Genomic DNA, 23,312 nt, shown 5'->3' with positions numbered 1-23,312 from the left:
TTGGCCCAGGGCGCGGTCCTGGAGACCCAGGATCGAATCCCACGTCGGGCTCCCGGTGCATGGAGCCTGCTTCTCCCTCTGCCTGTGTCTCTGCCTCTCTCTCTCTCTCACTGTGTGCCTATCATAAATAAATAAAAATTAAAAAAAAAATAAAATAAAATAAATAAATAAACAAACAAACCTCTGAAACTAGATGGACAATTTGGTTCATTGAGGTCCCCAGAAGCCCACCCACAGACCCTTTATATGCAGTTGGAGTCCTCTTTTGTTTATCTTCCTTCATTAGTTCATAGGAATAAATGAAAATTAACTTTTAAATTTTTTTTTTTTTTTAATGGAGACTCTTATTTATTTATTCACAAGAGACACCGATATAGGCAGAGGGAGAAGCAGGCTTCAGGCAGGGAGCCTGACATGGGACTCGATCTTGGGTCTTCAGGATCAGGCCCTGGGCTGAAGGCGGCGTTAAACCACTGAGCCACTGAGCCACCCAGGGTCCCTAATTTTTAAAGTTTTATTGTAACCAAATTTATTATAAATGATATCCCAGCTTGTATACTTGCTTTGCATTGCAGCATATACTTGAGTTTGTAAAGCTAATCTATTTTATTACCATGTTTGTATTAATAGTTAAACAGTTGCTTGACTCCTTGCCCTGGTATTCAGTAACTAAGTTACTGTAACTACACATAACTGGTTGGCTTGCAGTCATTGAGGTATAAGAGGAAAATTAAAGTGCAGTCTTTTTATGTTGTATTTTATTCAGATCCTGGCCTGATTATAATTAAGTCCTATTAGCAGAATTTGACAGAAAGAATTTAGATAAAATACAATGAACTTTACAGAGCCAGTCCATAAGAGAGTAGTGAATGGTGGTTTCTGGGGAAGGAATTTGGATATCTAGGGGACTTGGGCAGAAGGAAGACTTTTTTTTTTTTTATTGTTGTGTTTTTCCTGTGCTTTTTCATTTTTGTTTGTGTTTTGTTCCATGTGAACTTATAATCCATTAGAGAAAAGAAAAATATTGGCCAAGGCTAATAAAACCTTCAAGTAACTTTTTAGTGGGACTGTTAGTAGCTGTTACACTACATTTAGTCACCCAGAATATTGATGACCCACTCTGGTAGAGACCTTCTTTTAGCAAGTGCCTTTTGATCTTACACACTTAACTGGTTTTCAAGGATCTACTATCTTTAGATCCTCTGTATTTCTTTAGCAAACACTTCAATATCTTCTGAGTATACAAAGCAAATCTGATTCCATTATTTTCCTTGTTAAAACCCTTAAGTAGCTTCCTTTTGCTTATTGAAGACATTCAGGATTCTTATGGGATACATTTAGCTCATCATTCTGGCCCTTGATTGTCTTTAAAACCTTAATTCTTTACTCTGCAAGCCTTTCATAGTCTGTAACTTCCCGTGTTACAGAAGTACTTGCATTTCCCTGAGCAGACTACCCTTTCACATCTCTGGGCCCTAGTATTTGTTCTTCCTTCTGTTGAGTATTCTCCTGTCTGTCTCCCTTGAACACATTCCCTTAGCTGTGGGCCTTTTTTTTGACAAGCTCCCTCTTACATTTCTTTGTTTTGGCTTTTTTTTTTTCCCCCAAAGCATTGCTAATTGTTACTTGTCTGTCTGCTTTTGTTAGTATGAATTCCTTTAGATAAGAACTCTGAAATTTTAAATATCTTTTTATGGTGAACTTAATTTTCAGATTCCTACAGTCCAGTGCATGTGAACAAGTGACTGCTAAATATTAAAGGGGGTAAGGGAAGACAGATCTTAAACAAAGAAACATTGATGACCTCAAATCCCCTGATCACAAAGACTAGCTCTTAGGTGTAGCACTTTCCTTTGCTCTTTTATGTATTTGTTCCATCTCTTAGTTTTAACTCTGGAGTTATACATCTCTAATTAGAACTACAAGGTTATAACAAAATAATTGAATGCCATATTTGTTAGGAGAACAAACAGTCCATCATTTGGCTATCCAAGTGCCTTATTTGAATGGATGTATTGGAGTTGGCACTGTTGACGTTAAAGCATTAATGGTTAAATGAAGATTTGTAATGATGACAATACACGAATATATCAAGTCTTTCTGATTCACTTTGTAACATGATTTATTATGTTTTTGTTTTTCCCCCCAGCTCCAGAACCTGGGTATAAACCCAGCAAACATTGGCTTCAGTACCCTAACTATGGAGTCAGACAAATTCATCTGCATTAGAGAGAAAGTAGGAGAGCAGGCCCAGGTGGTAATCATTGATATGAATGACCCAAGTAATCCAATTCGAAGACCAATTTCAGCAGACAGCGCCATCATGAATCCAGCTAGCAAAGTAATTGCATTGAAAGGTATAAAAGATTGTGGGGATTTGTTTCTTTCTTTTTATCTTCCTATGCATAATTTATTCAAATACAGTTGATTAGGATTTACTTTTCTTAGTATATTGATTAAATTTGGTTAAGTCTGCAAAGTTAAAGCTATTACTAAATTTGATTTTAACTACTTTCATGACTTGGCATGTTTCTGTGAAATGTTTTATTTTCTACTCAGCAAAGACTATTTGGAAAAAATTTAAGTTTTAGATTGAATGAATTTAAATTTTATACCTCCAGTGTAATAAGATCATGCTAGAAATATAACTCCATATGCAGAAGATAAGAAATTAGGTATTCATATTCTGGAATAAAATGCTTTAATAGCACTGAAACATTGCAGAATTTTGTTATGAAGATAAACTTAACCATTTATGCCGTTCCTTTTTTATACTTCAGGTGTGTGTTTCTGTTAGATTATCAAGTTCTACAAATGTCTTGAATTGGGTGCTTGGCTGGCTCAGGCAGTAGAGCATGAGAGCATGACTCTTGATTTCAGGGTCATGAGTTCAAGCCCCACGTTGTTGGGTGTGGAGCCTACTTGTAAAAAACATGTATTAAATTAACACTGATTGTTAGAAGTGTGTATATACATGGATGGATATTAAAGCTTTGGAATCAAGGGTGTTAGACTTTATTCAGACTGACTTTTTGGTTCTCACAGTAGGGAATGCATAACCTACCAGTCTAAGCAGTTCAATGAAACTCCTACTGTCTGGGAGCCTATTTTAATATTTTTCCTTTGAAGTATACAGTGAGGATATAATTGCTCCTTTAAAACAAAAGTTTGTGAGAAGACTAAATGATAAGCTGGCTGACTGTAAAAGAGGCATTTAATTGTCTATGTTTTGCTTTGTTGTTTCTTTTCTTGGTAGTAAGAGGAGTTCAGATTCCTAGTAATTTCTTCATAGATTTGTGGATGAGTAGTCAAAGGCGCTGAGGGTTTTAAACAGATTTTTTTTCTTCAAATGATTTAAACTTTGTGTTTAGTAGTGATACTGGTTGGATATTAAATGCAGGGTTGGAGGCAAGCATATTCAAATAACTGTGTCACCTTTACATATCCAAGATAGAGTTGTTGATCTCATCTTAAGGAAAGATGGTCCAGCTTTCACCTAGGACCACACGTTTTATGGCAGCAAGCTTCTTGCTTCTATTAAACAATACATATATTATACTTGAAAGTATTAGCTCCCTTCAGCCTCCTTAAAGAATTTAAATTCAACTGCTTAGCAGCTCTTACACCTCTCTATTAAGAGGCCATCGTTTTAATTTTCTCACAATTCTTTTCTATTTTTAATGTTATTGTTATCTTATCACATTTCTTAATGCTTTCTTATGTGTGCAGATGGTGAGTTATCTCAAATTAGATTGTATCAGTTATTGTCCTGTTATATAAAAAGAATAAATTGAAAAGATTATCAGAGCATTGTAATAATAGCATTCTAGATTTATGCCTATATGTCTATATTAGAGTTAAGCTGTCATCCTGCCCTTGCCCTCCTCTCCAAATCACCCTACATACGTATACTCCAACCCTTTTTGTGTGAAAATAAATAAAAGCCTATTAACTAGAGGCTGGGAAAGGCAGCAAAGGAAATTAAGACATTCCCAAATACTGCTTCCCTCTGAAGACAATTGTAAACCCTTTGCTTCTTTTTATAAACAGGACTATAACTCTAACAATTGTTCAAGTCTGGTTGTGGTTTACATATTGTGTGGGATGGGAATAGCATTCTTTGTTTTATGGAAGAAATATTTTACACATATGGTAAGAAGGGTAATGGTACAAAGCTGTTTGTTTTGTGTCCCATCCTGCCCCCCCCCCCCACCCCTGCCCACTATCTTTATAAGTTTTGTTTTTCAAGAGCCAGATTCTCTGTGGCTCAGGAATAGAGTTTTCCTTAGTGTCGAAGGACTAATCTGTATTAGTCTAGTGACAGCTGTGGGCTTTGACCTCTATTAATATAGACCAAATCACTTTTCAGACTGATGATTTTCAAATTACAAGTATAAGCCTTTGCATCTGACTTGGTAAACTCTTAACACTCAAGGCAAATTTCATCCTTCTTTTACTGTTTGCTGTCTTATTTGGATGAAGCCCAAACTTTGTTCATATCTCTAGTATATTAACAGCATCTGAAACTGTTCTCCTTTGTCTCCTTTTTTCCCCAGCACCTCTACCTTTCCCTTTGTATCTTAAACCAGTGAAATGTAGCATGCATTTCTTCTCTTATGTGCTTAATACAAGGCAGAGTTGAAGTAGATCCTCCTCCAAAAAGGCAGTTTCCACAAGATTTGGTGGATGGGGAATGACTGCCTTTTAAAAAGTAGATGTTTCCCCATGTGCTTGTATCAGATTTGTTTTGTTCTGTATTACCTACAACTAATTTAGTTCGTGCATAAAGTAAACATTCTAATTATAAGCATGAAGGCTACAACCTTGTTTTCCATCACTATTAAGTCTTTAGATTCATTTTTAGTTGGGATTTAGAATTCTATAGAAATGATACTATTTAAAATGTCTTTAGTAGAGGTATTACAGTTTTTGCTTCAGCTGTAGATATAGATTTTTGGCTTAGTCTCAGCTATCTCTTCAAAGGTTGCTGCTCTATCAGTATGACTTCTGTAGTTGGTTATTAGTCTCCTGATAGAACCATTTTGTTTTGAAGTTACAGATCTTGTTACAGAGATAGTCTAGCTAGATAAAAATTTATCCTGAACTTTGCTTTCTTTATGATTCATAATTCTTAATTTTGTTTTTAGCTGGGAAAACTCTTCAGATATTTAACATTGAAATGAAAAGTAAAATGAAGGCCCATACCATGACTGATGATGTCACCTTCTGGAAATGGATCTCTTTGAATACGGTTGCTCTTGTTACGGATAATGCAGTTTATCACTGGAGTATGGAAGGAGAATCTCAGCCAGTGAAAATGTTTGATCGCCATTCTAGCCTCGCAGGGTGCCAGATTATCAACTATCGTACAGATGCAAAGCAGAAGTGGTTACTTCTGACTGGCATATCTGCACAGGTAATGTTTTTTTATAGTTTTTCTTTTTTAAGAAATAAAGATTGTTAGCTTAATGGCTTTATACTGACATACATTCTCAAAGTACTCTTACCAAGTGAGATTTTTTTTCAAGATAGTGTAAAGAGATGGTTGTATTTGAGGCACACTTTAAATATTCATATTAAGCTTTAATAAGATAATGTTGGGGCCAAATTTTAAATTAAGAGGTATTAAATCTAGGGATGCCTGAGTGGCTCAGTGGTTGAGCGTCTGCCTCCGGCTCCAGGCGTGATCTCGGGATCTGGGATAAAGTCCCATATCAGGTTTCTTGCAGGGAGCCTGCTTCTCCCTCTGCCTATGTCTCTGCCTCTCTCTCTCTGTGTCTCTCATGAATAAATAAAGTATTTTAAGAAGTTAAAAAAAAAAAAGGTATTAAATTTATATTGAGAGACTAAATTTACAAAGAATTCTAAATCCTGCCAAAGGTGATATGAAGCATTTTAATTATTTTACTGGTTAATGAATCTGGGAGTTATTGATTCATTGGGTCCCCAAAATTTATTCTCTTTGATCCTTTGTAGCAAAATCGTGTGGTGGGAGCTATGCAGTTATATTCTGTAGATAGGAAAGTGTCTCAGCCCATTGAAGGACATGCGGCTAGCTTTGCCCAGTTTAAGATGGAAGGAAATGCAGAAGAATCAACGTTATTTTGTTTTGCAGTACGGGGTCAAGCTGGAGGGAAGGTAAGTCTTGGCTTTGGAAATTATTATGTACTGAGAACTTGTCTTTGTTTCTTTACTAATTAGTCCTCTGATTTCAAAATAGTCTTCTCCTTTCATTGTTAATTTGTTTTTAATATTCAGATTTGTGGTGACTTAGTTTGTTTAAATTTTGCTTCTAGTGCTACGTACCTAAAATAAATAATGTTTTCTTATGATACGTGTTTAAAATGAATAATGTTCTTTAACAACTTTTTTACATCACCTGTTTATGATTAACACTTTATTTTGATTGCCTTAACCAAAGGCCTTAATCTGATGGTTTTCAGCTTTACTGTGTATGAGAATCATTAGGGTTGCTACAGTGTACATTTGTTTGCCTTATATCTAGAGAGTCTGACTCAGTAAGTGGAGCCAATAATATATTTTAAATGCTCCAGGTGACTAGATTGATGTGGACCACAATTTGAATAATATGGTCTTAAGTCGGCTTCTCAACCCTAACTATACATTGGAACCACCTGGACAAATTGAAGTACTTATATGTTGGGGTTCTTAATTACAATAGTTACAATTAAAATAATTACAAAATGCAAGGCCTGGTTGATTAGAATATAAAAAGTTTAGCAAAAAGATAATAGGTAGTTTATAATTAGCTAGGAAGGTTAAAGACTAAGGTTGGATAAAAAATGAAGAGGAATAAAGGAGAATGGGCAGCAGCCACGTTCCTAGCAAAAGACCTGACACAGAACTCTGAGGATTCAGGTGCTACTATGATTTTATTGCTGGATGCCAGTTAGTACTGCTGGCCTGGAAACTCCGTTTAGCTGCTGTTGTAGCTATCAGAGTATAATCTCTGAAGTCTTCCATAACTAGTTAAAAAAAATTAACAAAACTGATGAATCACTAGCCTCTACCTCTGAAATTAATACATTCATTAAATGTTAATTAATTGAATTTAAATTTTTAAAAAATATGTTTATTCAAACTGAAGGTTGCTAGGGAGGATGGGGGATTGGGGTAACTGGGTGATGGACGTTAAAATGGGCACGGGAGGTAATGAACACTGGGTGTTCTAAGACTGATGGATGAATCATTGAATTCTACCTCTGAAACTAATCACTATATGTTAACTGAATATAGATCTAAATATATATAAAATAAAGATTTAAATATAGATTTATAAAAAATAAGCTCAGAAAAAAAAGAGATAAGATAGAGATTGCTTGAAACCTATAGCTTCTTAGCAGAGAGAGAACATATGCACAGAAATTACAATTCTGCCGAAAATTTCAGAATAAGAATCCCTGAACTGAGGAATGAGCCATTCAACCTTTCAATATGATAAAGATAGAAAGCATTGGTATTTAGTCTACGGTCATGCCACCTTGAACGTGCCTGATTTCCTCTGATCCTGGAAGCTTAGCAGGGTCAGTCCTGCTTAGTACTTGGATGGGAGAAAACATTGATATTTTGGTCTGAATTTAACAAAAAGACACATAAGTTTTAGAAATCAGATCTTATCCTTAAGACCTAAAGCTGAGGGACGCCTGGGTGACTCAATGGTTGAGTATATGCCTTCAGCTCAGGGCGTGATCCTGGGGTCCCAGGATCGAGTCCCACATTGGGCTCACCATGGGGAACCTGCTTCTGTCTCTGCTTCTGTCTCTGCTCTCTCTGTCTCTCATAAATAAATAAAATCTTTTTTTTTTAAATCCTAAAGGTGACATACCTTTTGAAAAATCTTACTGAGAAAAAACTTTTAATATCATTTTTATAGCATCTGAAGACCTGTTTCTAGGTTCTTGAGCCTATTTGATACATTGTGCTATATATCTTTTGTAATCTGCCATGGCTTTTAGAAGACAGCTATGTTCTCTGCTGTAGTGTGTCATGGCTTTTGAAGGAAGACAATTCTTAAGTATGGGTAGTTATCCTAATTAAGGATGAGACCCAGAGGTTTCTTATAGTACATATCTTGGAAACCATGTTGTTTTTTTGAGTTCATTCCTGACATGACTAAGCTAAAATACATAATGCTCCCTTATTGAGACTATTTAGTTTCTTTTGCTTGGCTGATGTGCAGCATCAGATATTTTAAACCAGAATGTTCTCATCCATGACATATATGTGATTAGAGAGACAACTTAGGTGTACACTTTCAATATCTGTGTTAGAGTATAGACAGAGAAGAATTTAACAAATTAGAATTCTGTTTGTAAGAAGTAAATTATAATTGAAAGCCATGAGAAAAGTACCTTCCTGGGTCATATATTACCATTATGTGCCCTTAATTTAAGGTAGATGAGGGTGATCCCTCTAGCAAATAACTTCTTAAAGTTTTTAGGGCAACCCAGGTGGCTCAGTGGTTTAGCGCTGCCTTCAGCCCTGGGCGTGATCCTGGAGTCCCAGGATCAAGTCCCACGTCGGGCTCCCTGCATGGAGCCTGCCTTCTCCCTCTGCCTATGTCTCTGCGTCTCTCCCTCCCTCCCTCTCTCTCTCTCATGAATAAATAAATAAAATTTAAAAATAAAGTTTTTATCTTGAAATAATACATATTCATAGGCAGCTACAAAGACCATACAGAGTAATCCCTGTGTTCTTTACCTAGTTTTTGGTTATATCTTACATAGCTATAGTGCAGTAGAAAAACTGGAACTTGACATTGGTACACTTGTATTATTCTATATCATTCTGCAGGAGTAGATTCATGATATATACTATTTCATCACTACAGATTTAGCCCTGCTACTCCTTATAGTCATACCTACTTGCCCCTGCTCTTCCCCAGTATCTCTAACTCCTGATTATCTCTAACTCCAAATTATTCTTCATCTGTATAATGGTCACTTCAAGAATGCTACATAGAACACCGTAGCATGTGACCCTTTGAGATTGGCTTTTTTTTTTTCCACTTAGCATAATGCCCGTGAGAATTTATTATTATTATTATTATTATTATTATTATTATTATTATTATTATTATTATTACTGGGGAGTATTCCATGGTATGGTTGTACTGTAGTTTAATACCTATTTTAGGACATTTGGGTTGTTCCCAATCTGAGGCTACAAATAAAGCTGCTGTGATGAACTGCTAAATGATACAGATTTGTACCAGGTTTACTTTCTTTTGTATAGTTACATATCATTGAAGTTGGCACACCACCTACAGGAAACCAGCCCTTTCCAAAGAAGGCAGTGGATGTTTTCTTTCCTCCAGAAGCACAAAATGACTTCCCTGTTGCAATGCAGGTATTTTAAGCAAACAAATGGACTTTTAAAATCTCTCCTCTTAACAAAATTAATCCCAAAATTATTACAGTCAATATAATTTAGTAGTGCTTAGAAAAATACCCTTTATTTAATTGTAAAGTTTACTAGTGAAACTTTGTAAAGAAAATTCTTAATTTTCATGTAATACATAAACTCTGGGTTATCCTAAGTTCAAAATTATGTTTTCTCATTTATACATTTTATTCATACTCTATTTACTATAAGAGCTTGGAATAGTAAATGTGCTGTAAAAATGAGGAAACCATATATATTAACTTTTCATATAAGTTTGTTGTCAAAGTTCTAAAATTTATCCTCTCTAAAATGGAATTGGGTTAAATTTTAGCTTTATAGATTCATAATTTACTGAATTGTTGATTTTCTTCATACAGATCAGTGAAAAACATGATGTAGTATTCTTGATTACTAAGTATGGCTATATCCACCTCTATGATCTTGAGACTGGTACCTGTATCTACATGAACAGAATCAGTGGAGAAACAATCTTTGTTACTGCACCTCATGAAGCCACAGCTGGAATAATTGGAGTAAACAGAAAGGGACAAGTAAGGAAACCTTGAAACAAATTAAGCAATGAAATAACACTACTTTTTAACTTTACTTTTTTTCCCCCAAAGCAAATGATTTGGATGTCAGAAATAATATATACATAAAAATACAGAAGCATATGTTAAGAGTCTCTCATTGATTCTGTCTCAGAGAAGAAACTTTTGACATTAAAGCCACTTAAGATTTTGTTTATCTGTCTTCATTGTCAAAAGAATCTACTCTCAGGGTGCCTGGGTTGCTCATTCCATTAAGCGTCTAGATCATGATTTCAGCTCAGGTCTATCTCATGTGTTAGGGGATCCAGGGAACAAGTAGAGCTCTGCACTCAGCAGGGGCAGGGTGGGGAGGGGGGAGTTGCGTGGGAATTCTGCTTGAAGAGTCTGTTCCTCTGCACCTCAAATAAATAAATCTTAAAAAAGAAAGAAAGGACTCTCCATGCAAAGAAACAAGGGTCACATTTGACAGATGTTTTACTTTTGTTTAATACAGGTTTTTTTCTTCCTGTGATTGCTAAGACAGATGATCAACTACTGGGGAAAGAATTCTTTCTACATCTCTTTTTCTAATTCGTTAATTATTATTAAATATTTAATGTTAGAAAGTGATATGTTACAGTAGGTGTTCCGGGGTACCTGGAAAGCTTATCCAATTAGATAGGGAAATATTAGCTATTCTGAAATTGTCACAAGTGATCCTTTTTCTGTTTTCTTAGTATTTTAGTGTAATCAAAAATATCCCATCAGGAGGTATCTATTTTCTTAAAATGATTAAAATTTCAAGGAATACTGTTACTGTTTGTTTTTGCCTTTTGCTAGTTTTACTTTAAATTAGTATTTTTCCTAGATAGTAAGCAAAGGAAGTAAATAGGGTTTTTTCTCTTTTGTTCTACTAATTTTTGGAAAATGTTATGTATGTAAAGAGGCAAATACTATAGAGAAAGGGAGTCTTTCCTATCCATTTCCTATCTTATCTCCACACCTGGTTAGGTGCTTCTGCTTTATGCCCCTAGAACTTAGGTAGCCCTCCTCATTTACATCTATCACAGTGAATTAAAATTGCTTGTTTATCTGCTTCCAACACTATTCCTATTCTTCATTAGGAAAGGGGCTTTTCTTTGTTTAAAGGTATTTCTATACCAGTCAGTGTCTTGGCACTAAAACAACTCTAAAAATTCATTAGCTTTCATTTATTTAGTTGTTTGGATCTCTGTCTTGGAAAAATCAAGAATGAATTGGCCTTTTGGTGAACTAGGTTAGTGATAATTTAATAATCATGAAGTTATTAAGCCAAAGACCTTATTTCTGCTGCTGTGCTGATGTTTTTAAGATAATAATACTTAAGATATCTGGAAAAATTTCGCCATATATATTGGCTATTCATAACTGATTCTGTAAATTTATTGATTATTCTCCTTCCCAACAAATTTTCTGTTCCAATTGCTTGGAGTAGGGGTTTGGGTGTTTATAGTGACCTTAGGCTTCAAGGCATTTCCTCTGGTCTCTGATCAAAGCCAATTCTTGTTGGACATATGCCCTGAGGGAATGAGTCTTCCTCAAGCTTAAAAGCTACGAAGAGAACATTATTGTCAATATCTAGATTAAATTCCGAACTTGGCAGAACTGAGTATGTTAGAAGGTAGGGGGGAACCTTCTCTGTCTCTTGTACATACTAAGTACTGGTTGCAAGAAATTTGTTAGAACAGTCTAAAATAGGATAAAGATGAAACTGTGGATTTGGTGTTTGGGGAAGGAAAAGGTGTGTAGCATTCAGTAAGAAGCTTCAGACATTGTAGTTGGAACTGGATTTGTTCATCTTTCTTTTCCTGGGTGCTAAGCACTACCTTAAGAATGAGGGTCTGAGGGGCAGCCCCAGTGGCTCAGCGGTTTAGCGTCGCCTTCAGTCCAGGGCCTGATCCTGGAGTCCCAGGATGGAGTCCCACGTTGGGCTCCCTGCAGGGAGCCTGCTTCTCCCTCTGCCTGTGTCTCTGCCTCTCTCTCTCTCTCTCTGTCTCTCATGAATAAAAAAAAAAAAAAAAAAGAATGAGGGTCTGGAATGCAAATGACTTAAAGAAAGAAAGTACTTCCTTCCTTCAAGTCTTAATTTGTAGTAGAATGACATGAAGCAATACAGGATAGCCTAAGCTTTGGGGATAAGGGTCTGACCTACATGTGAGAACATTTGGAAGTTAAAATGTCCTCATTTTTCTCAAAAGGAAGAATAGAACAGACAGGGTACACCATTACGTATCTATTTGGTTGTTGAATTCTCAGGTTGTATTTTGATTCTTGTTAGTCCTGGGACAGAAATTGCCCATTTTCATTTATTTAACAATACCAAGCACTTATTTCAGGCAAAACACTGTCTGGTGCTAATAAATACAACTAAGGAAAGATATGTCCCTGTCCTTATGTAATAGTGGCTGAGAAATATGAGAAATTTTAGAATAAGAAATGCTATTAGGATAATATGAGTAGTTTATAAGCTGAGGTGTATAACAGCTCTGGTGATGGGGAGAGGAATGGATATGTAGATAGTGAAGTGAAGGCTCCCTTTCTCATGTCAGGTGATAGTTTAAGTTTTAGACAAGTAAGTAAGGCAGCACTCCATGACTGACTTTTTAGGAGCACTAAGGGTGAGTAACTCTCTTCCAAATGGAAGCAGTTAGAAATGCTTTTACTGATGCTATGTTTATTAAGCACCTACTGCATACCTTGCATTATATTAGATGCATGAGGATTCAGTGATCCCTCCCCTCTTTGAGTATATAACCTGGCCTCTTGCAGTATAAATGTAATTAAAGAAAATTACTGAAAATCTTTGTTTAAAAAAATTCCTAGACTTAAATTAAAAGGAATATATCTTAAACTTCTTACAGCTGAGCCCTAGATGTCATTTAAATTGCAAAGCTTTTTCATATTCCTGTAGGTTATCCAGATTGTCTCCTAAGAATCAATAAACCATATGGAGAGTTGCCTTTCAGAGCTCAACTAAATGAGAGTCTTAATCTTTGATATTAACCATGTTAAGAATGAATGGGTGATAGCAAAGCAATTAGTTTGGACAATATGAAGATAGTATGAAGTAGGGAGTTATTTATATCACAGAATGGCCATATTTTAGGAATCCCCAAATGGCTTAGTCGTCTTTCTCTTGGCCTCTTTTTGTTTTTGTTTTGTTCGGTTTGTTTTTTTGTTTTTGAGAGAGAGTGCACATGCATGTGTGCAGGAGCAGAGGAGGGGAAGAAAATTCTCAAGCAGGGTCCATACTTCATCATGGAACCGATATGGGGCTTGATCCCATGACCCTGAGATTATGACCTGAGTTGAAATCAAGAGTCAGATGCTTAACTGACTGAGCTACCCAGGTACCCCTAAATATTTTTTTTTTAATTTTTAATGGCGGGATCCCTGGGTGGTGCAGCGGTTTGGCGCCTGCCTTTGGCCCAGGGCGCGATCCTGTAGACCCGGGATCGAATCCCACATCGGGTTCCCGGTGCATGGAGCCTGCTTCTCCCTCTGCCTGTGTCTCTGCCCCTCTCTCTCTCTCTCTCTCTCTCTCTCTCTGTGACTATCATAAATAAATAAAAATTAAAAAATTTTTAATGGCAGCAAGAATGCAGTTGTTGTAATTTCATTACCTTTATGACTCAGTAGTAAACAGCTCTAAACAGATTTGGTATCACTGATATCCAAATGAATACATTGCAGCTATTCATTAATCTTTAAATTGCAGGTTCTGTCAGTATGTGTGGAAGAAGAAAACATAATTCCTTATATCACCAATGTCCTACAAAATCCTGATTTGGCTTTGAGAATGGCTGTACGTAACAACTTAGCTGGTGCTGAAGAACTCTTTGCCCGGAAATTTAATGCTCTTTTTGCCCAGGGGAATTACTCAGAGGCAGCAAAGGTGGCTGCTAATGCACCAAAGGTAAATAGTTACGGAAATGAAGTTGCCATGATTGGATTAATGTTAATATATTCTATTTCTAATAATAATAGAAGTGGAACCAGCTTTCTATAGAGAAACTAACCCTTTTTAGGTTGCACTTTCCTCTAGTAGTATATGCTACTTGTCAGTGCCTCTAGAGTTGCTTAGCTTTTTAAAAGTCAATGTCAGAAGATTATGTAGATCTAGCAAACTAATTTACATAGATGTAATGTTCAGTTATAACACCATTAGCCTTCATCAATGATAGCCACAGATTTTATTTCTAAACTTGAAAAGTAAATAGATCCTGTTTAGTTTATGATAAGATTTATCTGAAATTTCACTGTATTCTCATCATCTTAGTATGTTGGACTGAATTAACACCCTACACACTAATCAGTATCATGAAGTTTGTACTTAACGTGAAACTGGAACAATAGTTAGCCATAATTACTTTACGCTTATGCTGTTCTCTTAAACATTGGCATTGTGATTGGATTGGTATATTTCTGATTCTGAATTATTCTCATAACCTTGAACCAGAGTCGTGACAGACATTAACTGAATCTTTGCTATTCAGTGTGTGAAGATTTGAAATTTGTTATATTGGTAGAAGAAATCCTGCTTTCAAGATTGACCAAGAGATCCTTGGAGTTATTAATGTGATGTTAGATTACCTTTGAAAGGAATCTTTAACATTCCTCTTTCTTAAAGGGAATCCTTCGTACTCCAGACACTATCCGTCGGTTCCAGAGTGTCCCAGCCCAGCCAGGTCAAACTTCTCCTCTACTTCAGTACTTTGGAATCCTCTTGGATCAAGGTCAGCTAAACAAATATGAATCCTTGGAACTATGTAGGCCTGTACTTCAGCAAGGGCGGAAACAGCTTTTGGAGAAATGGTTAAAAGAAGATAAGGTATATTAACTACGTTAACATACTTTTGCTTTGATTGTATTTAAATACGATGGTAGCAAGGTAGAAACATCTAGGCTGCCCCAAAATGTCCATTATTTACTGCTTATAGGAATAGAATAAGGGCAGACCTTGTATGAGATGCATTTAACTCACTACCTCTTTAAAATGTATTTTTTATGGCATGTTGAGATAGGGTATCTTTGTTCAGTTTTTTTAAGTGGAATCCAGGATTTTTGCTTGGTGCTTAAAATTACTAACCTGGAAGCAAATTGCTATCCTTTTGCTTTAGAAAAAGTTTAGTATGAGAAGCTTACTTCAGTATATATTCATATTTGTTAACATCTATAATACTTATTTCTACATAGGAATATATTTTTGTATCTCACATCCCACATTTGATATGCACAGTAGCTTCAACCATACAAACACCACATCTTTTAGAACTTACCAAGTATGATGAAAATGGTAATTGCTACTAATAACTGTGTTTTTTTTTTTTTTTTTTTTTAAGATTTTATTTATTTATTAATGAGAGGCAGACACACACACACACACAGAGGCAGAGGCAGAAGCAGGCTCCATGCAGGGAAGCTGACATGGGACTCGATCCTGGGTCTCCAGGGATCAGGCCCTGGGCTGAAGGCAGTGCTAAACTGCTGAGCCACCTGGGCTGCCCATGTGTTTGGATGTGCAAGGGAAACATAAAATGTTGGATCATTGATAAGATACAAGACATCAGGATTGCCTAATTAGCACTGTTAGAGATTCCCAAAGTGATTTCACAGAATGTTAATTAGCATTACATGGAAAAATATTTAACTAATTTCTTGAAATTTACTTAAATTGTACTCTTAAAATCTGTTCTTAACCAGTTTTCTTTACTGTAAAGTTTCCTTATGCTTTATGTTTGCCCAGTGATTTCTTTTTACACAGAGCATCCAATAGTACTTAAAGCACATTATGGAAAATGTTGCTTATTTGTAAGGCAGCTAGCAAGTTTAAACAATTCCTTGGTGGCATTATTCCTTTCATACCAACGTAGAAAGCCTTTTTCTACAAAGTGATAATGCTGAATTACCCTATCTTCTGTCACTGTCAAGTGAGTTGGTACTGTTCAAAATAACTCTGAGTAGTGAATAACTTTTAATGTTATTACACCTTTCAGCTTTAGCATATATTGGTAATATTTTTACATTACTAATTCTAAGCCCTTGTTCCTTTTTTTTTTTTTTTTTTTTTTTTTAAGTCCTTGTTTCTTGACCAGCTTCTGGTAATCTTATAGGATACTGGAGAATAGTGCTTCAGAGTTGGAGTAGTGGACAGGAGTCTGCTGAAGAGTAGTTGCTAGCCACACTAGCGAGTATTTGAAGTCTGTCCTGAATGTTTAAGGGAGGATCGGAACAGCCAAAGTAACTGAGTTGACCCATATAGCTGTGTGAAAGCTTTTTGGATATCAGTACCTTTCTTGTAAATGGTCATATGATTTATTTATGGTGAAAGGGACACTGGTCAACTCTAAATTAGTGTATTCAGTTAAGAGGTATAGACTCTGAGGCTGCCCTGGTGGCTCAGCGGTTTAGCACCGCCTTCAGTCCAGGGCCTGATCCTGGAGTCCCAGGATGGAGTCCCACGTCAGGTTCCCTGCATGGAGCCTGCTTCTCCCTCTGCCTGTGTGTTTCTGCTTCTCTCTCTCTCTCTCTCTCTCTCTCTCTGTCTCTCTGTCTCTCATGAATAAATAAATAAAATATTAAAAAAAAAAAAGGTATAGACTCTGGTAGAACTTTTTTACTTGTCGGTGATAAACGCTATCCTTTGACATAACCAATAAAAGTAGAAAATCAAAACTCTTAGAGAAACTGTTTTCCTCATTGGGCAGCTAACTCAGGTTAAATAGTGCAGAGGAGAGGGTATCTGTGTACCACCTAAAAATTCTAAAGTTTTTATCTCTGACCTCATAAAGTTAGTATGTTCTGCTTTGCAACCTTAGATCCAAAATTCAAAATAATAATGATCTTAGATCCTATAGACATACAAATTATGCCTTAATATTAGGAAGGGCCCTTAGGGTAAGCCTCATCTGGCTCCTAAAATATTAAATTTTCATTTGATAACATTACATTAAAAGTTTGATTCTTTTTTAAAAATTGGGACCAGGCAGATCTGATTATCTGAATATTCATAATAGATAGAAGTACAGGATTCTGCTTTTTAAGTACCTACTTTCTTAACAAAGTAGTTGGTTATATCTATAAGTATGAAGTCTTGGTGAGCTTTTTATCCTTAAGTAGGATGTGTGAAGAATTCTACTGAGACAGTGCTTTGAATACAAGATCAAGAGTCTTTACTAACCACAATGCTTGCATATTTATAATATATTCTGGGACAATTGAGTAAGTGCCTGTCATAATAGCTAATATGTATGGTGGAAGTAATATCAATGACTCATTTATAAAATAGCTCATGGATCACTAAACAATCTCTTTTTCCTTTGGACAGCTGGAATGTTCTGAAGAACTGGGTGACCTTGTGAAATCTGTGGACCCTACATTGGCACTTAGTGTATACCTGCGGGCTAATGTCCCAAATAAAGTCATTCAGTGTTTTGCAGAAACAGGTCAAGTCCAGAAGATTGTTTTATATGCTAAAAAAGTGAGTTCAGTGAAACAGATTCTTAATATAAATAAATTCATGAAAGCATTGAAATATTAGCCTATAGGAATGGTCAGTGACTTTAATAGTGGATTTCTTTAAATTTTGAATTACTTGAAAAAGTATAAAAACTCTGTTTTAGCTCCACATATAGAATTACACTAATTAAAAAATGATACTCTGGGGCTCCTGACTGGCTCAGTTGGTAGGCATATGAGACTCTTAATCTCAGGGTCGAGTTTGAGCCCACAGTGGGTACAGATATTGTCTTAAAAAAACTGTTTAAAAAAAAATGGAGACATTCTTACTTGCCGTCTCAGAATTTAAGATGTCAGGGGCCTGTTTAACCTGTTAGAACAAACTTTGAAATTCATTGGAACTAAGTAAGTCATTTATAAAAACTTACAGCTCTCCATTCAAATATGTTATCACCAAAGTGTCTATTTGCCTATTATGAGTCAAACATGTTAAGTTAAAACTGAATTTGTACTTGCACCAGTAGTTCTATATTAGAAAAATTCTGTTGTAGAAAAAGCCTTTAAATGATATAAAAATGAAATTTTACAGCAGCATTACAAATTTTTGTCTATTTGTAGGTTGGATATACTCCAGACTGGATATTTCTGCTGAGAAATGTCATGCGTATCAGTCCAGATCAAGGACAACAGTTTGCCCAAATGTTAGTTCAAGATGAAGAACCTCTTGCTGATATCACACAGGTAAAGGCAACTTCTGTAGAAGTTGATTTAAAAAGTGAATGAGGGGGATCTGAATTTAAACAGCTTTGGAGAAGGGGCACTGTGGTGGTTCAGTGGTTGAGCATCTGTCTTTGGCTCAGTTCATGATCCCAGGGTTCTCGGATTGAGTCCTGAGTCAGGCTCCCCAGAGGGCGCCTGCTTCTCCCTCTGTGTCTCTGCCTCTCTCTGTCTCATGAATAAATAAATAAAATCTTTAGAAATAAATAATAAACAGCTTTGAAGAAGAATGGGTTAATTTTTTAATTTGTAGAAGTTAGAGCTATGTCTGTCTGCATAGATAAACCTCAAGTAGCTTATTAAACAGAAAACAAGTTGCAGAGGAATGAACAGGAAGGTACCACATATATACAGTTTTAAAACATGCAAAACACTCTCTTATTTAGAGATATATATGTATTAAAAATGAACAAAATATAGGAATAATAAAACAAGGATGGTTGCTGCCATTGGATTAGGGAAGAGATGGATATTGGGAGTGGAACTCAGACTCCTTCATATTTTGTATCTTTTAAATAGTTCATCAAAATTTTAAAGCCATTGTTTTGATTGTATTCTATTATATATAATATCTTGATTTTTTTTTTTTTTTTTTTACCACAACTAAAAGCTGTAGAGGACAAAAATTTATTCTTAAATTATGAAGTTTTAAATGATATTTAAATCTGGGATTCAGTCTGGCAATTTTTTATATAAAGAGATACCTAATTTCCTTTCAGGTACAAATTGTCAATAGTATCATAAATCAAGTTTTAAATATCTTAAAACAATTTTCTTCAAATGCTTTTTTTCCAGATTGTTGATGTCTTTATGGAATACAATCTAATTCAGCAGTGTACTGCATTCTTGCTTGATGCCCTAAAGAATAATCGCCCATCTGAAGGTCCTTTACAGACACGATTGCTTGAGATGAACCTTATGCATGCACCTCAAGTAAGATTTTCCTGCTTTTTAGGCATGTTTCCACTGTTATAGTAGTTATTGACAGCTTCTTAGATTAAGCTCTTGGAAGCTACTGAGATGCCTTTGTACTCTCTCCTTATTTATTCACAATTGAATCTTAATATGTAATCTGGATATAGAATTATTGATGTAAATGGGATATAAGATAAATTTGTCCTATTTGTGGTTTCTTAGGTTGCAGATGCTATTCTAGGGAATCAGATGTTTACGCATTATGACCGGGCTCATATCGCTCAGCTGTGTGAAAAGGCTGGTTTACTGCAGCGTGCATTAGAACACTTCACTGATTTATATGACATAAAGCGTGCGGTTGTTCACACTCATCTTCTTAACCCTGAGGTATTTTTAGTTTCTTACCTAAAAGATGGTGATATGATTGATTGGTATACTGAAAATGTAGGACTGAATAATAGTAATTTCATTCCAACAAGGTTCAATATTATTTCACATGTGTATTTATTTACCTGTTATTTTGTCCTCCAGTGGTTAGTGAATTACTTTGGGTCCTTATCAGTAGAAGACTCCCTAGAATGCCTCAGGGCCATGCTGTCTGCCAACATTCGTCAGAATCTGCAGATCTGTGTTCAGGTGGCTTCGAAGTATCATGAACAACTGTCAACTCAATCTCTAATTGAACTTTTTGAATCTTTCAAGAGTTTTGAAGGTAATTAAGAGTTTGAGTTGTTTTTAATTAGAGAGCCAAGAGAGAGATTATTATGATCATGTACTGTTGGAAATTTTATCTTTCTACAAGCTTAATTTTATGGGACAGTTTGAGTTTTATTTAATAAATGTCAGCTCTTTTATGTCAGGTTCTTTTATCATAATTGCATAAAATGAAAATACTAATCAGGTATAATAAGATTTCACACTTAGACCATTCTGACTCTTAAAATGATAAATGTTTCTAGCCAAGAACATTTTGTGACTTGTCACTATACACTAGGTTTTCTCAGCCTTTGCACTATAGATAATTTGGGCTGGATAATTTGTTTTAGGGACAAGTTGTCACGTGCATGCAGGATATTTAGCAGCATCCCTGGCTTCTACCTGGCTTCTTTAGATGCCAGTAGCATCAGCTCCAACAGTTGCAACCACCAAAAGTGTCTCCAAACATTGCCAAATGTCTGTCTCCTGGGAAGAAAATCACCCCGTGTGAGAATCACTGATATACTGAATACTAACGTAATCACTATTGGGTAACTGTTAGGTTTAATAGCTAAACTTTGGTTTCTAGTTATCTTTTTTCCCTTCTTTTTGTCATTTTGGTCTAGTCAGAAAGAATAAGATTTCTACTACTTAAGTTTCTCGATTTCTGTATATTAACTACACACTAAATTGATTTTGTTCATTCAGGTTCTCTAGCCACGTGTAGATATATAAATTTAAAGTAATTAAAATTGAATACAATTAAAATTTTAGTTCTTCAGTCACAGTACCACATTTCAGGTGTTTAATAGCTGTGTACTGTTAGTAGCTACCATATTGGACATGCCGATATAGCACATGTTTTTATTGTTCTGTAAAGTTCTGTGGGACAGCACTGCATTAGTCTTTTCAAACCACTTTTGTAGTTTTGCTATTAATTGCATATAGGAAAAACCTGTTATAAAGGACTTCGTTTAAAATTTCTCATATATAGGGAGCACCTGGGCGGCTCAGTCTCTTAAGCATCTACCTTTGGCAGAGGTCATGATCCCAGGCTCCTGGATCAAGCCCTGAGTTGGGCTTCCTGCTCATAGTGGGAAGCCTGTTTCTCCTTTCCCTCCGATTGTGCTCTGTCTTGCTACCTCTCTCTTTCAAATAAATATAAGATACATATCTTATAAGATTTATTTATTTATCTGAAAGAGATAGCAAATAAATAAATTTATTTATTTATTTTTAAAGATTTTATTTATTCATGAGAGACACAGAGACAGGCAGAGGGAAAAGCAAGCTCCCTATGGAGAGCCTGATGTGGGACTTAATCCCAGGACCCTGGGATCACAACCTGAGCCAAAGGCAGATGCTGAACCACTGAGCCACCATGTGCCCCTAAATAAAATCTTTTTTTAAAATTCATTAAAATTTTTCATGGAATATGGTGTGGTTTTATTTAAAATTTCTCATATGGAACATGGTATGATTAGCTTTGGTATTAAGTAGTTGCCTCTTTCTCAACTACTAGAAAATATTGAATGATCTGTTTTGTAGAGATTACAGTGTATATTCATTTATTGAATTGGTTATTGGATTAATTAGTATTCTTATTAAGCTTTTTGAGCAACCAGTTTTTATTTGGGGCTATTCAATATAACATTTATTTTTAAATTGAGGTATAATCAACATACTATTTTTTTAATTGCTTAAATATTTTTCAGTTCTATCATTCTCAAAGGTGCACCTATACTTAATTTCAATTATTTGTCTCTTTAAGGTCTCTTTTATTTTCTGGGATCCATTGTTAACTTTAGTCAGGACCCAGATGTGCACTTTAAGTATATTCAGGCAGCTTGCAAGACTGGGCAGATCAAAGAAGTAGAAAGAATCTGCAGAGAAAGCAACTGCTATGATCCTGAGCGAGTCAAGAATTTTCTCAAGGTAAGTGGTTTTGAATAATGCACTTTCTGGCTGGAATGAAGATCAGCAGTTCTACGTCAGTATCATCATAGTTTTAAAATATTTGTTTTCCCTAAATGGAAAATTCTCAGCAAAATTGTGTGCTGAATTATTTCTTCCAAATTTAGCATTCTGTGGTTTCCTTTGAAATAAGGAAGGGAGTTGGTAAGTAATACTAAAGAAGGACCATCTCTTTAAAAGAAGAGAAAAATGGCACTATGTCGAAGAAATTTCCTTCCACTTGAATTTTTGAAGAAAAATTTTGAAATGTGGTTGGAGATTCTCAATGTCACTTTAGAATTTCAAGTATGCTCCCTTTGAAGATAAGAACAGTTTGTCCTCAGTGTCCTCTTTTATATACAGACGACTATCTAAAGGACTTAGATTTATCTCTCTCTCAAATTAGCTATTGTTTAGAAACTAAATATTAATTGTGTATAATTCATTAAACTGAAGGTACGAACTAACACAAACCCCTCAGCTTTGCAATACTAGTTACAGAAAACTGCCTGTGTTGCAGTAAAGAGTAATGATTTAAAGATTTTTAGCTCTTCAAAACATACCTAAAGACAGTTAAATTAATGTTTACTTAACTTTAGCTTTATTCTCATACCTTCCAGTCACACTATGAGGAAAATAAAAGCTTTAAAATTGGCAGTTGTCGATAAAAATCAGGTAAACTATAGGATACTTAGAGAACCCCTTAAAGATATATATATTTTGCATTTAAATAATACACGAAATGATTCTAGGGATTGTATGTAAAGTTCTTAGTTTTTGTCTTTTTGGAAGAATTTTTACATTGACACTAAACCCAAAATGTTTATTTTGTAATTAAGTAGGAAAACCAGGCTTTTCCTATTCCTATACTGTTATTTTAGATAATCTATAGTTTTATTAACTGTTCTTTTGAAGAATTACTACTGGGTTCTAGATTAAATAGCTAAATAGAAGTTTTAATGTAATGAAGTAGTTAAAGTATAGAAGTTGCCTTATATTTTAGATTAAAAGATAAACTTTTCTCCATGGTATAGTTTATATAATACCTTGGCCATCACGAGTATTCTCAGTAGCCTAGATAGTATGATATGTTTGAACCCAAGTCTTTGTGGTATCAGAAAGCCCTCCAAATGAGAGAAAGATTTGATGCTCTATGCTTGACTAGAGTACCATGACTACAATTTAGTTCCTTCTTTGAGTATCGGTACTGTTTCCTTTTTAAAAAATACTACCAGATTCTTAGATTCCCTTTTCGTTGTTGTTAAACTCTTGACTGTTAAGCTTCAGTTGTCATTTCTTTAGAATTGCATTTGTATTTTTTAAGTGATTTATGTGTAAAGCAGGACTAAATGAACATCACAATTAAGTGAAAATAGTTATTGAGCTTCAAAAAAAAGAAAATCCTCTGGATTTTAGCATAGTGTAGCCTTAAGTTGCTTAGCCCCTGAGATCTAATGAGAAGAGGACTCCCCTTCCACACATCATGCTGTGAATTAGGTGCAAATCTGATAGAGTGGGGAAATGGATGTGGATTTTGGG

The 23,312-nt window shown here is 35.4% G+C and overlaps 1 protein-coding gene across 3 annotated transcripts in view; it reads left to right on the top strand.

The window, feature by feature from the left end:
- CLTC (clathrin heavy chain) overlaps positions 1 to 23,312 on the top strand; it is a 66,874-nt gene that overhangs the window by 22,649 nt on the left and 20,913 nt on the right. For 2 of the 3 annotated variants that reach the window (XM_077852390.1, XM_077852391.1), the window contains exons 2-14: positions 2,150 to 2,357; positions 5,148 to 5,416; positions 5,977 to 6,138; positions 9,256 to 9,369; positions 9,783 to 9,956; positions 13,693 to 13,890; positions 14,605 to 14,805; positions 17,302 to 17,454; positions 18,051 to 18,173; positions 19,005 to 19,142; positions 19,347 to 19,511; positions 19,656 to 19,836; positions 21,592 to 21,755. In XM_077852390.1, the coding sequence (XP_077708516.1) occupies positions 2,150 to 2,357; positions 5,148 to 5,416; positions 5,977 to 6,138; positions 9,256 to 9,369; positions 9,783 to 9,956; positions 13,693 to 13,890; positions 14,605 to 14,805; positions 17,302 to 17,454; positions 18,051 to 18,173; positions 19,005 to 19,142; positions 19,347 to 19,511; positions 19,656 to 19,836; positions 21,592 to 21,755 (2,250 nt within the window). The remainder of the gene's footprint in view (positions 1 to 2,149; positions 2,358 to 5,147; positions 5,417 to 5,976; positions 6,139 to 9,255; positions 9,370 to 9,782; positions 9,957 to 13,692; positions 13,891 to 14,604; positions 14,806 to 17,301; positions 17,455 to 18,050; positions 18,174 to 19,004; positions 19,143 to 19,346; positions 19,512 to 19,655; positions 19,837 to 21,591; positions 21,756 to 23,312) is intronic. The other variant, XM_077852392.1, reaches the window with a different exon arrangement.

The sequence above is a fragment of the Canis aureus genome, chromosome 16, assembly GCF_053574225.1.
Source record: "Canis aureus isolate CA01 chromosome 16, VMU_Caureus_v.1.0, whole genome shotgun sequence".
In the NCBI taxonomy this organism is placed as follows: Eukaryota; Metazoa; Chordata; class Mammalia; order Carnivora; family Canidae; genus Canis; species Canis aureus.
The sequence above is the reverse complement of the archived record's forward strand: the minus strand, read 5'-3'. Positions and strand labels throughout refer to the sequence as shown.